This window comes from Barbus barbus, assembly GCF_936440315.1.
Source record: "Barbus barbus genome assembly, chromosome: 6".
Classification (NCBI taxonomy): Eukaryota; Metazoa; Chordata; class Actinopteri; order Cypriniformes; family Cyprinidae; genus Barbus; species Barbus barbus.
The window spans coordinates 34,476,125-34,493,875 of NC_136734.1; the positions used below are offsets into that span (position 1 = coordinate 34,476,125).

Sequence of the window (17,751 nt, forward strand, 5' to 3'; positions counted from 1 at the left end):
TACAGAACAGAAACATAGCTAAATATATGAGAAATGCTCAAGTGTTTATTTACTGTAATTATCCAAAATCATACGAGGTTGATATGTATGTAAAAGACATATCATATAGCATACAGCTATATATATATATATATATTATACAGACTTTTAAATAATTTTTTTTTTATCTTTGTGGACCCTGAAGGTTATGAAATGTATCCAAGACCTTTAATAAAGTTAAAGGAATGTTTATTATTGGAAAATAACTCATGAAATAGTTCTCTAAATTTATATCAAGATTTAATGTTACCATGGACTGACAGCTTTTTTATACCTTGTATAAAATAATTTAAAAAAACTTGCTTGAGGCTATTTATTAGATGTCTACTAATAAAAATTAAGTTCAAATATTTTTTTTCATTAGCTGCTTTTAGGGGTGCGAGTTAAAGGGTTAAAGTCACTACATTAAGACGCCGCTGAGCGGCGCACGTACCTTTTAATTCCAACAGGCAGCGCCATAGATGGCAGTACTACGGTAGTCCCGCCTCTATGAGTAAGTTATAGCCTGACTGACACCGCTGCCAACCAATGGAATGCGTCGAACGGCACTCAGAATGGTGGGGATCTGACAAGCACGTTCGTTTGAGCGGGTTGCCACAACAGTCAATGAAAATTCAACTGGCCAGACTGAACCGTCGACCGCAGTAGATGCCGAATGGCAGATACTCCCTGCTCTTCCCTGGGAGGGTGATTTGAATGAGCTGGATGTAAATGACGGTGCGCCACCGCACTGGATGTCTAGATTTGTGTCGGGGCGAGATTCACAGGCTCTAGCTACCTGGAAACGCTGTTCTTGAGGAGCAGAAACAGGAGATAGCTGCACTTAACTACACCAGTGCTCAGGTTGGGTTTCAAATCAGTGACTTTTTTGACAGATAATGCTCGGCGATGTAAGTTATGCATTAGGCAAAAGAGAAACACGACTTAAGTTAACACGTCTTGGTGGACTAATATAGTCAAGCATCAGTCAGACACACCATCACTAAAATATGATTTTTTTATTCCGTAGCTTTCAGTCAAAGCGCAACGTTTTTATAGGAAGGTGTATGTATATCAGCCCCACATATGTATAGCTTACATATCTAACAGAGCACATCAAATCCATTCAGCCTCAGCATCTGCTAAAGCCACAGTTTAATCAACTCTGATGGTCATTTTGAGGACAAGCACGCTTCTGCTCTCTGAACGCACTAAACCATGTTAACACCGTTCTGTCGCCTCTATTACCATTACACCATCCAACCTACAGTTTCATCTTTGACAGAGTCACACAGAGTTGTCGTGTATTACCGCATCCTGATCTGAGAAAGAGAAAGAGAAAGAGACAGACAGCCATCGCGTGAGAGCGAGGTAAGTCATTATAGGTGAGACACAGGCTTGATGCACTTGAGTAAATGCATTTAGATGTGCCGAATGGCTTAATGGTGTGAAGTGTCACAGAAATGAGCGTTGTTGTTATTCTTCACACTGGTAATTGATGTAGAACAACAGCGATCAGTCAATCAGTTCCTGGTCAATGAACGGAACGAGCGCTATTACGCAGAGATGCACGCTGCCAAACGCTTTACGTTCAGTTTTGATTCTCACCCTTTGTCTATTGTTTCTTTTAGTCCACCCAGATATTCGAGTCGGGAGTGATATTGTGAATGGAACCCGAGCCAATAAGCATCTCTGTATTATTATTGAATGAAGTCGGTTGAAAAATCATTGGCTGTTGCAGGAATTGCTGTATGTTCAAGCTGGGTTCATTCTGTCCTGCAACAGCACGGGGTTGGATTTTGCAGAGCGCTCGCTGTCTGATCTTTTTATTGTTCTCGATCAGGCTGCATCGGCCGTGCGTGCATAATCTAACTGTAAGGGCATGTGCGAATTGTATAATATTGTATAGGAAGCTTATTATGGCTGTGTTATGAACATGCATTGAACTTCGAATGAGGTTCTATGATCATCGTGCGAGAATAACTGACTTCAGATGGCTGGAACCGAGAACAAAGAGAGATTTGATGCAGACAAGCATGTTTCTCAGCATCGGCTCTCTCACACACATCATCTGTGAAAAGAGCCACCAGGTTGCTTGGCTGAAATGACGTCATGCAGACTGGCTCTTAATCAAGAATGAGCTCCTGGAAAGAATTCTTCTTTTGTTTCTAATAGGTACAAGTATATGAGTATTTTCTTATTTGGGTGTTGACAATAACGTGTTATTAATCTTAAAATATTAATTTTATTGTCAACCGATTTTAGTTGCCTGCACCCTATTTAACTGTCAGTATCAACAACACTGCTGTGATTCAAGTACCTCAGTTTGCGCTGACATTGAGTAGCTACAACATTGTGAGTCCAACATTTCTTGAAGTCCACATGAAATCAAAATGGACCCTATTTACTTTGCACAACATCCTTAACCACTCTCCTCCAACCATCATCTAGAGACACCAAGGAGGTGTGATAAAATCTAGTCCCTTCCTCTGTTTTTCTCATTCAATATTTTGTTTCACTCAGATATACATAAAAATACTGAAGTCAGTCACAACTTGTGGTTCATATGGCAAAAAAAAAAAAATTCCAGGGAAAATGGTTCCAAAATATCAAGCATTTTGTTTCAACTGGTCTGGAACAGCATATGAGTGGAGTAGAGAGATGGCGATTTCCCGAGTGTGAATTAACCACAATCAAACGATCACAGGACACATTATCTGTGTATTTTCTGGAATTTCTGTGTGAAAGAGGCTCTACAGGGAGAAAAACAGAAATAGAGGAGGAGATGGGGAGGTGGAGGGATGCCAGAAGAATTGACGCTGGGAAGGTGCAATGGGAGCTGCTTATATAAGCTCGTAATGATAATTGACAGGACTGAATGATTAGGCTCCTCCGAACCTACGTTTGGAACTTCATTTAGACAAACACTTGCAAGCTTTTTCTAAACACTTTAGATCGGGGAATCCCATCACCATTTTACAGCACGTTCCACTACATCAAGTGAACGATGCAAGTTTATATGAACTCATGGTAGCTCCATGTATACAGATAGAGCAACACTGTGATATTGTGCAGATCATGCTTAATAATAAATCGGCTCCATAGTGGATTCCAAGTTATCAGGGGCTTAAGATGTTCCATTTAAACCCAATGCAGGACGTCCACTGGTCGTATGCAACATATGCACTGACGGGGTGGGGTAGTGAAAAAAAAAAAAAACCCCAAAGTGGCACTCAGCCTAGTAGTGAGAGAAACCCTGATCAAAGCAGTCATAGAGTGCGAGGAGATGCTGATTCTGTCAGCCAATCAAATTTGTGTTGCATAAAGCACAATGAAAGTTTTTTTTTTTTTTAAGTTAGAGGAAGATTGCAAGCTAGTTCATAAGCATAGCAAAGGCTCTCACTCCCTCTGTTTGTGTCCTGTGTTATATAGGACACCTGTCCTATTTTCCTCTGCGTTTACTTCTTACCACATTCCTGTGTGGATCTGAATACTGTTAGAGAGACTTGGGCTCTTCAGCCACCAAGTCCACCATGTTTACTTCCCTAACTCACTTTCACTCTCTTTTGAGTCCTGACGTTTCACAGTGACGGTATTCCATTACTATGAGCAGCCATGTAGGCCTTTGCGCTAAGGTTAGATGCATTAATCAGCATATGTGTTTGTGTGACCTCTTTAACTGAGAGAGAGATCACAGATTGATCAATGACTGATCTTTCGTAGTATTATTTATTTTTATTTGGACTTTGTATAACCAAGTAGGCTGGTTCATAGTAGGTCTACTTTCAGCATAATATTTGGTATGTGTCTAGATGTCAGTGAAAGTAATTTTCAGTACTATTAATAAAATGTGTTCAGTGATGCAGTGACTGCAAGAAGTGATGGCCCTATATTCTGTATTATAGGATATTGATTTGGCATAGATTTTCAGTCGCATGTGTAGGTTACATACAGGGACATACATACACATTCCTCCTCATCCTGCAGTTCTTTTGCTGCAGATGCATAGCTCATACATTTTTATGGAAGGAAAGGATATGTGGGTCAAGCACACATCTCTGTGCAGAAGCCTTTTACCACCGCTGGCTTTATACAAAGAGCATGGATGCGTTACCTTCATGAGACAAGCAGATCTTTCTTATACGTTTCCTATTTTCCACATCCTCTTATCATTAATTCTCTAAAGCCCATCTTCCATTCATTCCTAGATTGCATCAATAGGGTCTTAGTGGACAAGTTTCAGCATAAGATCTCACATCCTCTGGTCTGAGGCTTATGGCTGATTCTATTCCCTATCTATGTGTCTATATATGTACATCCTGATAATTTCAATTACCAGTTGCTACAACCAGAAAATAGAGCTCTTTCAAGCACCGTGTCAATATTGATCTGGGTATTGATCAACAATAGTTATTTTAATATACTTGCTTATTCTCAATGGGTGCCAGTTGTCGTTTGCGTGTTATATGAATGTAGTGAAGTGAAGTGACATTCAGCCAAGTATGGTGACCCATACTCGGAATTCGTGCTCTGCATTTAACCCATCCAACGTGCACACACACAGCAGTGAACACACACACACACACACACACACAGCAGTGAACACACACACAGCAGTGAACACACACCCGGAGCAGTGGGCAGCCATTTATGCTGCGGCGCCCGGGGAGCAGTTGGGGGTTCGGTGCCTTGCTCAAGGGCACCTCAGTCGTGGTATTGAGGGTGGAGAGAGCGCTGGACATTCACTCCCCCATCTACAATTCCTGCCGGCCCGAGACTCGAACCTGCAACCTTTGGATTACGAGACCGACTCTCTAACCATTAGGCCACGACTTCCCCATGTAGTGTGTATGTAATGTAGTGTGGCTATTGAGCATCATCTGACCAAGATGAAGGTATACAAACCTGTTTTATTTAGAATACCTTTGTTAAATGGATACTTGGATTTTGTGGTTAAAAATTTTCACGGTGAACACTAGAGATGTCCATTTAATAGTACTGCTAACAAATAATCATTAGAATATTTACAAAATACATTTTGCAATTGTTTTTTGTAATGTGATTTATTCCTGTGATGGCAAAGCAGAATGTTCAGCTCCTATTACAGTGTTACATGACCCTTCACAAATCATTCTAATATGCTGATTTGCGCTCAAGAAACATTTTTTATTATGTTGAAAACAGTTGTGCTGCTGCTTAACATTCTTGTGGAAACTGAATTCTTTTCAGGATTCTTTGATTAATAGGAAGTTCAAAAGAATAGCATTTATTTTAAATAGAAACGTCAATTTTCTTTCCAGAAAAATCTTATTGGCCTCAAAGTTTTGAGCTGTAGTGCATGAAAATGAAAATGACATTTTTCTTTTTCTTAAAAGAACACATCACGCTCATTTTAATTTACTGAAATCAAGTTAATTTAGGCCTAATTAGTTTGTATTGATTTATAAAAACACACAAAGATCAACCGTTATGTTAAAAATATTTAATTTTGCCCAACTACAAATCAAGTTATAAAATTAATTTAATACCATTGTATCAATGATGCAGTTAATATTTTCATATTTTACTATCAGAACATTTTCATAACTTTGAAGAACTTCCATAAATGTATACATTTTAATATTAAACAGGAATAAAACTTTTGACTGTATTTTCTTGTTCTCCTGGCACATGGCAACTGTAGTATCTGTCTCATGCTGAAAAAAAGTGCATGAATTCAATTGAGAATCACTGCAGACTTGAATGAATGACAGCCTCTTGTTTAAAAAGAATAAATAATGTGTACAACAGACAGCTTTTCCATTCAACAAATTTCTATTTGGTATGCAGAGACTGTGTAGCAGCAAACTACCACTGTGAAACACTGAATGTGCTTCCTTAATACAAGCATGTTCAAAAGTTAGACATGATGTTAGGTGAATAATACAGAGAAGATGTACACTTTCTTGTAACATCTGTGTGCACAATGTGTTTTTATGAAGCATCTCACATTCCTGTGATCTATCATGCACGTATGTGACACTAAATGTATTTTATTAGAGTTAGTTTATTCTATTTTATGTACCAACTAATGAGAAATGCTTGATGATAATTAACTGTTACATTATTTGGACTGTGGTGGAGTCGAGGAGGATTATAAAACCTTTAGAAAAGTACAGAAAGCTAGGAGCTCTAAAAGTGTCCTAATAGATCTACAGAGAATTATCTGAGCTAATATTAAAATATTAGCAATATATGGCCTATATGTCTACAAAAGAAACATTATTTTTTCAAAATACACTGCTGATTTTAAAAGGCCACAGTGTTTTTTAGAACCAGATGGTGTTGTTACCAGCAGGAGGTAACAGGGCTTTGGTAGCAAACTAAACCATGACCATTTAGGTCGAGTCAGCCTTTTCCCCCCATTTGTGCACTGAACTAAATTCAGCATCTCAACATGGGTGCTTTACAAATTTGAGCTACCTTCCGTTGCGATGTTGTTCTTTTTTTGATAGAGTTTGCACTATATTGTCCAACCCAATTTTTTGTATTTTGTCCAACCTTAGAAATAATGGGTTGTTACTGTGCCAATAATTTGATTATTAATTGTTTAAATTGGGACATTCTTCTAGGGATGCACGATATTATCGGACCGATATCGGAATCGGCCGATAATGGCTTTAAATGTAAATATTGGCATCAGCCCAATATGAAAAATTATTCCGATATGTCTTACCGATAAGAGGAATATGTTAACTCACATGTAGGGAGTTCAGGGTGTGCTTGCGATTTAAATCAAGTCAACAGTGTGACTCATTTTTGAAGCAAAGTTTTGCCTGAATGGTGATTTAGATTCACTCTTTTGGATCGCTGCATTTAAACTGAGAATGCACATACAGAATGAAGCATTCGGTGTATAGACAGAGTAAACAGTAATAGCACGTGCAGCAGCGGCAGCCTCCTCCGGGTCCGAATGCTCGCTCAGTAAGGAGTTTTAATTCCATAGGGGGCGCTGTTGGCCAACTTCTAATAAAATGAAAGTAATATACACAAATAACATTTAGGCTGTTTCTGATTAAATAAAGCAGTAATTGATGTCAGAATACCATGAGCATGTTTTCATGTAAAGGTCAGAAGCTATAGCTTACATGAATAAAAAAATCACAAACACAACACTTGGAAATTAAATAATTTTATATACGGATTTATTCATTAATGTATAATGTTATATTTTTTTAAATAAATTATGAGCTCTAAAAGATTTTCCGAATTTTTACAACTCTTTTGCTTTAGACCATCTACAAATGTTAAATCTTAAATTAAAATGTTAAAGGTACCATAGAATGGAAAACAGTATTTACCTTGGCATAGTTGAATAATAAGAGTTCTGTACATGGAAATGACATACCGTGAGCCTCAAACACCATTGTTTCCTCCACCTTATGTTAATCTCGTGAATAAAAAAGACCACTGAAAAATAGGCGAATCAGAACATAACACCGACTGTGACGTTACTGTCGGGATCACTAATAGTTACGCCCCCGATATTTGCATATACCCGCCCATGTTCTAGGCCAGCTGCCAGCTGAACCATCAGAAGTTCTGTAGGTATTGTGAAGAAACAAGTGAGGACAATAGCGAAAATGGCATGGAAATAAATGTTATGTTGTGTAGGGGATGTGAAGTGCAGGGATGGGTTGGTGTCTGTATTCAGATAGGCACGGCAAGCGAATAACGCGTTCTAATAAAATAACGTGAGCCACTAAAGGGACATGGTTAGCTCCTTGCTAGCGGTAGCCTGTTACATTACAGTACTTAAGATTCCACTTACTACATAAACAGAGTAAGGAGAGATGACTGAGGATGATGGCAAATGATTTCCAGATCCCGAGCACCACTGACAAGCATCTGATCTTCTAAAATGTGTGGTAAGTGCTGTCGCTCAATAGTATAAACAGAGTTTGTGCGATCGCGAATCTCGAAGGCAAAAGTGGAAGTTAAACGTGATCGTGCATTTGAAAGTGTGAGCTACTGAAATGAGCTGCACTGTGAAACAGCCAATCAGAGCAGATCTCATTGAGCCGCACTGTGAAACAGCCAATCAGAGCAGAGCTCATTGAGCCGCACTGTGAAACAGCCAATCAGAGCAGAGCTCATTGAGCCGCACTGTGAAACAGCCAATCAGAGCAGAGCTCAACATTATTATTCATGACCCTTCCAAATAAGCCAATAACAGACCATTTTATTCTAGGGAGAAATCCTAGGATTGTAAATGCACATGTAAAACCGTTTCTGGAACATTTTTGCCCTTACCTAAGCCACATACCTTCTATGTAGATATCAGAGAACAATTTAAAATATTGTATCAATGCATTCTAAGGTTACTACTGCATCTTTCGGAAAAAAAAATGCAGAGATTGATATAGTTTATTTATAGTTATTTTCAGTGTACTGTCATTATAAAATAACTTCATTATTGTTTATTTAATTCTAACAAATAAGTTCTTGTTAAAACTAACCAAAATTAAAATTAATTTCATTATCATTTCCACACAGGAGAGACGTGGTGTTGTTTCCAAACAAAAGGAAATATATCAGCATCAGCTATCGGCCAAAATGAGCTGAAATATATCGGCATATCGGATATCGGCAAAAATCCAATATCGTGCATTGCTACATTCTTCATTTGGTGAAATATCCCCAAATATTCTCTGATTCTGTTGACAGCATTTTTAAGGTGGGCTGAAACGGTCCATACGTGGACCATGGTGAGCCATCTGGAGGCTGAGCAGGGGTGATGGACATGCTCAGGTCTTTTCCATTCAGGCCACCTTGGACTGACAGCTGAATGTTTGTCTTACTACCCACTGGGTCTGACCACATGCGCGCACACACACACACACACACACACACACACAAAAGCTGACATTGTACACCGTTTCAGGCAATAAATGATGTTTCTCTCTGCAGTGGCTTTCAATGTCAGCACAATACATCATACATTACTTGCTCCTATTGGTGAGAATAGGCCTTCAACATACCAATTTTCCATTTATTCGCACAGATCTGGAGTTAGAGCTTTTCAACCATGATGCTTCATTCAAAATCATTGGTAAAGTTGAATTCGTGACTACACTGAGTCAAGGCTATTCAAGTTTCTTAACAGTTTATAAATGAACCTCATCTGAGCCTCTAGTTGTTGTTTTTTTCTCACAAAGCTTATTTAAATTCATGTCTTGCATATGCGTTATGGATATTTATTAACGTTCATCCTCTTGTGTGGATTTCTCCCCCATTCTGTCCTCAGCTGGTCTGATTTAACATCTGATTCGAACAGTAAGCACTGCACATCCAGCCTTAGGCGTGTGTTTGTCACACTCCCACTTTCTTACTTTCCTCTGTACCTTTGACGTCCCTCGCTCCCTTTTCCCCCAATCCATGGCCTCAGACATACACACACACACAGCGCCCAGTTCCTCTTGGGGTAGCCAGAAGAAGTGCACATGTCCTTCTTATGACACATCTACACCACATTTATCTCTTGCCACCACAGAGAGGACAATGTGTGATGTTGTTTGGTTTGGTTGACACACATAGTCTCTCACAAACACACAAGCTAAGCCATATTCACAAAAAACTTAATGGGTAAATACACAAATGGAACGAGAAGTTAATTATTATTTTTGTTGTTGGTTAATGTGAAAACATGCAGATTAATTGGCCCCCTTTAAGAGCCGACCTTCTTCTTTCTGCGCAGAGTAGACTATATGCTGTCTTTATAGTTCATTTAAGCTTTGAGCTTATTTCTGAACAAGAAAGGCCTTTGAGATAACCTATTGTTCAGCCAGAAAAGATCAGTGGGTGATAGCATATGTAGCAGGCTGCTGGCAGGACCTGAACCTCCTCTGTCCTTTAGCGGTTTAGTCAAAAGTAAACAAAATAAAGACTTAAAGTCAGCATGAAATCAAAACTGACCTTACTTTTTATACGTTCTTGGTCTTCAAATCATTTTTAAATGCTATAAGGGAATTTATGTATAGTTAGAAAAATGGCTATTCATTTTAAGGTTTGAGATTACATTTAACAGTGTTATCAAATTTTTAGTATTTAAAGATTAAATTAATACCATGTTTAACCAGACACAATGTGATAAGATGCCAGCAACAATTCTTTTCACACCAGATGCATTCACAACTACAAAAATCAATCACAAATCACAGCCAGAAGCATCAGAAGAATGTGTGGACAGATTCTTTCTGCATTTTAAATCATTAAATTAAATTAAATGATTTTAACATTATTTAAAGTACACACTCAGTGGCTGTTGCAGTGTTTGCATATTTGAAATATGCATATTTGATTACATGAAGGTCCTAGTTTGAACACTATTATATCTTTTATTTTTTTTAAGAGCTAAGGTTAACTATTAGTTGTTGCTTTCATTGTGGCTAATAAAGTCATGCATAATGATATACTAACTCAAATTAAATTGTTTTAATATGATACAAAATGCCATCAGTATCTGAGCTGTCAGTTGTGTTGTTGCAGAAATAGAAAACATTGAAAAAATCCCTTGTTGTAACATGGAAGAGATTTTTTTTAATGGCATCTTGCAGCACCACTGGTTTGGGCTCAGTGTTAAGTGAGTGTAAGATAAATGCAAATATAATCTAAATGGAGGAAATGGGCGTGAAATATCATACATATCCAGTATCAACTGGTACAGATAAATTATCGGTACCATATATCGGTACCACATCAGCAATTGACAGTTATTAGTTATTATTATATAATTATATTATTATATTGACAGTTATTATTAAGAAAAATATCTGATAATGGTCAATAGCTGATATGGTACCGATATATTGTCTCCCCATTTTAAGCCTTAAAGCTGTTGTATGTCAGTTTTTGACTCTACTAAAGCATAAAAATACCATAATATGTTTGCAGATATTTAAGTTAACATAGGCCTACCTGTTTATCTGATAAACAATGCTACAGTTAGTTATTCTCCTTTTGAAAATATGTGTTCCGGCCTGGAATGTTGGTTTGTGTTTTGGTTTGTGAAGCCCGCCCACTACCAGATTACCCAATTTTATTTCGGCATCTGGGTTGCCAGTTGGCGGAAAACACAGCATATTTAATTTCATTCATGGTCATGTGCGCTCATTCCTGTTGGAGTTGTTTTTTTTGTTAAAAAAAAAAAAAAAACCCTCAGGGTTGCCAGGTTTTCTCAGCAAAATCCACCCAATTGCTACTCAAAACTAGCTCAAAAGCAGCCCAATTGCTTTTCAGGGGGGATCCCCTGGTAAAAATCGTATTCCGGGGGTAAAATACAAATTATTTTGGTAGGGTTCCCCTGGTAAAAGTCACATTCCAGGGGCTAAATATCATATTATTGGGGTTGCCTCAACCCGCGGACATGAAAAACATCCCGCGGAAAGAGCGTTAAAGTAGCCCAAGTCTGCGGGAAAACCGCGGACTTGGCAACACTGAAAACCCTCTCCAATATTTTGAATTTGGACTGCAATACCTAGTTCAACCGCTAAATGTCAATCCTACATACAGCACCTTTAAGATGTAAACAGTATTTTTTTTTACTAACGCAGTGATCCTCAATCCTGGTCCTGGAGAACCCCTAACAATGCACATTTTTGAAGTCTCTGTCTAACCTGACACACATTTAAGGTTTTGGAGCCTACTGATGAGCTGTTGAGCATTGTGCAGGGTTCTCCAGGACCAGGATTGGAAAACACTGGACTAAGGAAACATAAAAATGACTTCCAGCTTAATATATCTTGGTTTATTCGTCTCCATGAGGTTGATAAATGGATTATTTTAAAGGCTTCTGTGAAACTCTTGTCAGTTGGTTTGGAGGCGGAATTAGTCAGTTTTCGTCACGCTGATTCAACATCTGCCCACGTCACTGATGCAGATTCTTATACCCACAATATGTCAGTTCAGAATTCTGTGGTGCTCATTTAACTGTGATTCATAAAACTTGCTTCCGCCACTGCTTCAACGGCGTGCTTGTGCTAACGACTCACTTTTGCATAACTCTGCTGACAGTCTGTTTTGAATTCGCTTTTTTTTGTTTTGTTTGCAGCAGCTGCCATGACAGGGGTGGGGGCAGAGGATGACATCCCTCTCTGTGAGAGGAAAACTGTCACTGACTTCTGCTATCTTCTGGACAAGTCCAAACAGCTTTTCAATGGCTTAAGGTCAGTCTTTTCTCAGCGTCTGAGTATTTTGCTGTTTATTTGTGGTCTTGTTTGCCTCCCAGATTGCTGTCTGGGTCCAATCCTAGTGACCTTATGTACACTTACTCTCAGCTCAATCTCTTTTTTTTCTTTTCTTTCTTTCTTTCTCTTTCTTTCTTTCTTTCTTTCTTTCTTTCTTTCTTTCTTTCTTTCTTTCTTTCTTGCTTTCTCGCTTGCTATCATTTGTTCATTCTTGTTTTGTTTTAATTTTATTTCTTCTTTTTTTGCACATGCATTGTTCCTTTGTTTCGGTTGTTTTAATTCCTTCAATTTTTTTCTCATTCATTATTTCTTTCATTTGTTTTTTTGCTTGTTCGTTTATTCATTTGTGTTTGGGTATGTCCCATGAGGAGTTCATTTGAATACCAAAGCTTGTTTTCTATTCTTGCAATACCCATAAATCATGCCTTTAACCATATAGTGACAGTGACTAATGCTAGTATCAAATATGGTGACTTGCGTAACACTGGAATGTCTTATCACAGTTGAGACAACGTTATTTAATAACCAAGTCTAGTCGAGGCGGCCAAATCTTAATTAACCGACAGCAGCTTCAAATGCTTTTTAAATTTATGACAGCATTGAGCACATCGCTTGGGTTGCTTTCAGACCACGAAACTAATGGGAGTACCAGCGACAGAATCTAAAACCTTTGGCTGATATAAAGCTCATATAGCCATCGCTGTGAGTTACTGAATTCCATATGAACAAATTAGTGAATGGCGCTCGTATTTTAAGACGTGAAAGAGGATTGTCCCCAACCCAGTTCACACAGTACAGGTCTACAGAATTCAGTCTCAAAATTTAGGTGAATCGCGAAAATATAAAGAGGTAATTTACCCCAAAATGAAAATTGTCATCATTTGGTCTCCCTCATGTTGTTCCAAACAAGTATTGCTGCATTTCTAATGTAAAATGTGAATCTAATGTCTTTTTGGCCATGTGTAAAGTCAGTGGGGTTCAGTGTTGTTTGGACAGGATATATAGACAAGATATTGATTTTGGATGAACTATTCCTTTAAAAATAAGTCAGTGCTTTATCTATCTATAAATGAGCAGCTTCTAATGTCTCATCTTGTGCTGTGCTTTATGCATGTGTTGATGTTTGCCTGTTCATCCATAGGGAGCTGAGAGCCCTTTATATTTTCCAGTGTCTGGGTGAATGAAGTGAGCTCAGTTTTACATCTGAATGAATCTTTAGCGCTCCTCTTCCACCCCCTCATATCTGCCAGCGTTTGTCTCTGCATTACACACACTTAAAAAATGAATCACGTCACTCCGTGTTTATCACCATTTCTCAGTGGCCAATAGGTTGCGTTTGAGTTAATCAGTCATTTTTAGCTAAGACTATTTATAGGACAAGTATGTCAGTAGCTGTGGGCTCTATCTCTCTCTTTTTTAGCTTTCTCTCTCTTTCTTCCCCCTTTCTTTTTTCTCTTTTCTTGTCTTCACAATCGCGTATTCCTTCCCTCCTCTCTTATCGTTTCCATGTCCTGTCCTCATGTACAGGGTGTGTTACATTTGTATTGCATAAGCGACTGAGACTGCTACAGTCCAGGAGGTTGTTGCATAGACTAACCCGCATGTTCTGACATTCATATATTCATGCTGTAGGTTATTAGCGCATCAGGGACATTTTTTCTTAACCTCGTCTGTATCAAAACGGGAACAAGCAAAAATGGTCAAAAATAAGTTAAATCGGGGAAAAAACAGCACTCTTGCTTCTATGATATTGTTAAACTATGATATAATATAAAGGTGTATATGATATGACCCATGCAGGGGCATTTTTTTGCCTTCATATCTTGAATATTAGGGAAATAAAACTGCATTCATAAGCTACATCACGTCACTGTTGTTCTTCATCATGTTTGTCAGCAACTGCATGCAGTGGAAAATGACATACAGGTCTAGGCGGGGCAGTGTGCATTAAAATTCATTAATTTGAATTCATTACTTTTTTCATAATTAATCTCACCAAATTAACACAAATCAACAGCACAGAAAAAGATATTTCCTTGCCTTAAGGCTTTTAAATTTGGAAATCTGAAATTGATAAGCGATATACATGTCTCTACTGCATTTGGGACAATTTCAGATAATTGCCAAACCGAATCAACTAATGCTAAGAAAAAACCCCAGTACTTCCACTGACATTTTTCAGCATTAGTATTGTAGCATTAGTCCAAGCATTGTGATGCATTTTGTCCTCGTTATTTATGCATGAAGGATTTCATATGATGCTCTGTACATATATAAATGTGCATGTATATGCATTTATGTTTTATTAATGATAGCCTTAATGATAGCTCGTGTCTATATAAATACAGGACTAGAAGCTGGTTATGAGGCCACGCCCCCATGCCCTGTTTCTCCATGCTAATTAGGCTGTCTAACCAGTAGCGGCCTACTTCTGCATTTGACGCTTAGCAACACCCTGTAGAGTTCAGTAATGAAACGGCTATTATTAATTGGTCTCATTTCCTTACCTAATACTTCCACTACTTAATAGCGCAACACTATCTTTCACCTCTTTGGTATCTCTTTAGTAAACAAGTTTGACTCAGTAGAGACATTTACTGTATAGTTGCTTTTATTGTGATATTTTAATTTTCATATTCACATTAATGTTCTTTATCAGCATGTAACAGAGTTTAAAAAAAAATGCAGACACATACAAACACATACACTACTTTTAAAATGTTTAGAGTCGTTAAGAACTTTCTTTTTAAAAATAAATTATTTTATTCAGCAAGAATACATTAAATGGATCAAAAGTAACAGTAAAGACATTTACAATTTTATTTGAGTTCATACCATTTCATATAACCTTTATATTCATTGAAGAATCCTGAAATGTATCACAGTTTCCACAAAATATTAAGCAGCACAACTGTCTTCAACACTGATAATAATAAGAAATGTTTTTTGAGCATCAAATTATCATATTAGAATGATTTCTGAAGCATCGTGTACACTGAATACTGGAGAAACAGCAGTTTGCCTCAGGAATATATTACATTTTAAAATATATTACAATACAAAACTTTTTTTAAACTGTAATAATATTCAATAATATTAGCTGTTTTTACTTCCTTTGAACCCGGAATTTTGAACGGTATTGTATGTTTATGCCATCATAGCTATGGTCAATTAAAAAAAGTATAGAAAATCAATGTATATTATTTCTCAATATATACAATATTCCTAGAAACATAAATATTTTAGATAACTAATATTTTTAGATTAAGATAAAAAAAAGAATATCAATAGAATTACTTGCTGCCATATAGTGTTAGTAGACTTTCCTAAACTAACTTTTTTGTTAATGTCAGTTCCAGAATAAATTCCAGAGTAGCGCAATCATCAAAACACGGGAATATAAACGGCATCAGCCTACAGCATGCAGATATAATATTGCCATGTTACTCGATTACACCACATCTGACCCCATCTGCACACACACCATCCTGGCTCCCTCCTTTCCTGCCTTCCCTAATTTACAGGTCTGTCCCTGGCTGTGCTCTGCCAGTGAATCTGTCTTGTGGGTATTAATACTGTCAGAGAGGATGGGAAATGAATGGTGCATGTAGTGAAATTAAAGCTCTGCCTAATGACTGCACCTATCTCCTTCCTGACCTTGTCTCTCGCAGTCCACAAGGGCACCGGGGTGAACCGTAAATCTCACAAATCCATCTCTATAACCTTACATTGTGTATGTGTGAATGCACATTATCAATGAAAGCTGCAGAGTTAAAATGTGTGCGTGTTCACGCTATAGCCGATTCTGCATGAATGAAAGGAGGTGTGTCTGTGCCGTGGGTGTTTCGCTGTGTTGCGTGATGTGTGTGTGTGTGTGTGTGTGTGCATATGCATTTTGTGTATTGGCCTGAAGTCAAGGTTATGCCTGGACATGATTTTTTTTTTTGACGTTCATTTTTGTCTCCACGCCTTTCCCTGCATGGCCCGTTACAGGTGCATAAAAGATGCTTCATCTACTGTAATTGTGTGTGAGCGTGTGTAAATGAGGGCTTTTGCATTTACCTGCTGTATTCCTTCCCCAGTCCCTGCTTCTGTTGTCATAGCAACCCTCTGATGATAACAATAGGGCCTAGAGGTGTTTTGGGTGGGTTCAGGGGGAAAAGGACGGGAAAAGAATAAAGAGCGAGTTGAGGCAGAGGAGGCAAAAGAGCTACTTCTCCAGCTGATTGCTATAGCTCATCAAATTCCTTCACATCATCGGCACTATGACTCACCACAGCCCTGCCCAAACACTCTCACACACTCGCACTTTCTGACTCTCTCTGATTGCTCTGTTTTTTCTCTCTCCCACCACCAATGTCTTCACATCATTGCTATGATGATGCTAATTAAGTGCATGACAGCCATGACCACTTGTATATTTGGAAGGCTCATCTGGTGTTGTCCACATGACGTCCTGCGATAGGAGTGTCAAGGCAGAAGGGCAGAAATGGCTTATGTAATGATATGCGGGTATCAAGGTTGCAGGATTGGTTTGAACACAAACTTGATTTTGTAGTTATTAAAACAAACCGGTGATTAAAGCAGTGAGTCACAGGACCTTGATCATATTCACAAAGCAAATTAATTTGCATAGAAGTCTGGTAATATAGGGAAAATGACATTTACCTCATATAGTCTCATTGCAGTTATAAATGAATCAAAATAAATGATAACATTTCAAGGGATAGTTCATCCAAAAAAGAAAAATTTGCCATTTATGCACTGTCATGTTCTTCCAAACCTGTATGACTTTCTTTTTTCTGTGGAACACAACAGGAGACATTTTGAGAAATGTATCAGTGGTTGTTTTTTGGCTATACAATGGAAGTCATTGGTCACCAAAGCTGTTTGGCTACCAGAATTCTTCAAAATATATTTTTTGTGTTCTGCAGAAGAACCAGTTGTTTCTATTGTAGAAGTCTCTGTTTGATTGTTTACTACATACATTTGTATCAAATTAATTGTGATAAGACTTTCTATTGGTAAAGGGGTAGTTCACCCAAAAATGGAAATTTTGTCACTAATTACTCAACCTCATGTTGTTCCAAACCCGTAAGGCCTTTCGTTTATCTTCAGAACACAAATTAAGATATTTTGATGAAATCCGAGAGCTTTCTGACACTGCATAGACAGCAAGGGTGCTACCAAGTTCAAGGCCCAGAAAGGTAGTAAGGACATTGTTAAAATAACCCATGTGACATCAGTGGTTGAACCCTAATTATATAAAGCTACAGGAATACTTTTGTGCGCGAAGAAAACAAAAATTATGACTTTATTCTACAATTTCTTCTCTTCTGTGTCAGACTGCAGTGTGCATTCATGAGAGTATTTTTAACGATGTCCTTACTATCTTTCTGGACCTTGAACGTGGTAGTTGCGTCGCTGTCAATGGAGGGTCAGAAAGCTCTCGGATTTCATGAAAAATATCTTCATTTGTGTTCCGAAGATGAACAAAGGTCTTACGGGT

At 38.0% G+C, this 17,751-nt stretch overlaps 1 protein-coding gene across 2 annotated transcripts in view; it reads left to right on the forward strand.

Moving 5' to 3' along the window:
• Positions 1-586: 586 nt before the first annotated feature.
• The window catches only part of LOC306870990 (protein SCAI-like), a 30,274-nt gene continuing 13,109 nt past the window's right edge, over positions 587-17,751 (forward strand). The window contains exons 1-3 of one of the 2 annotated variants that reach the window (XM_079418626.1): positions 587-882; positions 1,304-1,389; positions 12,107-12,221. In XM_079418626.1, coding sequence (XP_079274752.1) covers positions 12,115-12,221 — 107 coding nt within the window. In that variant the 5' untranslated portion in view covers positions 587-882; positions 1,304-1,389; positions 12,107-12,114. The remainder of the gene's footprint in view (positions 883-1,303; positions 1,390-12,106; positions 12,222-17,751) is intronic. The other variant, XM_079418625.1, reaches the window with a different exon arrangement.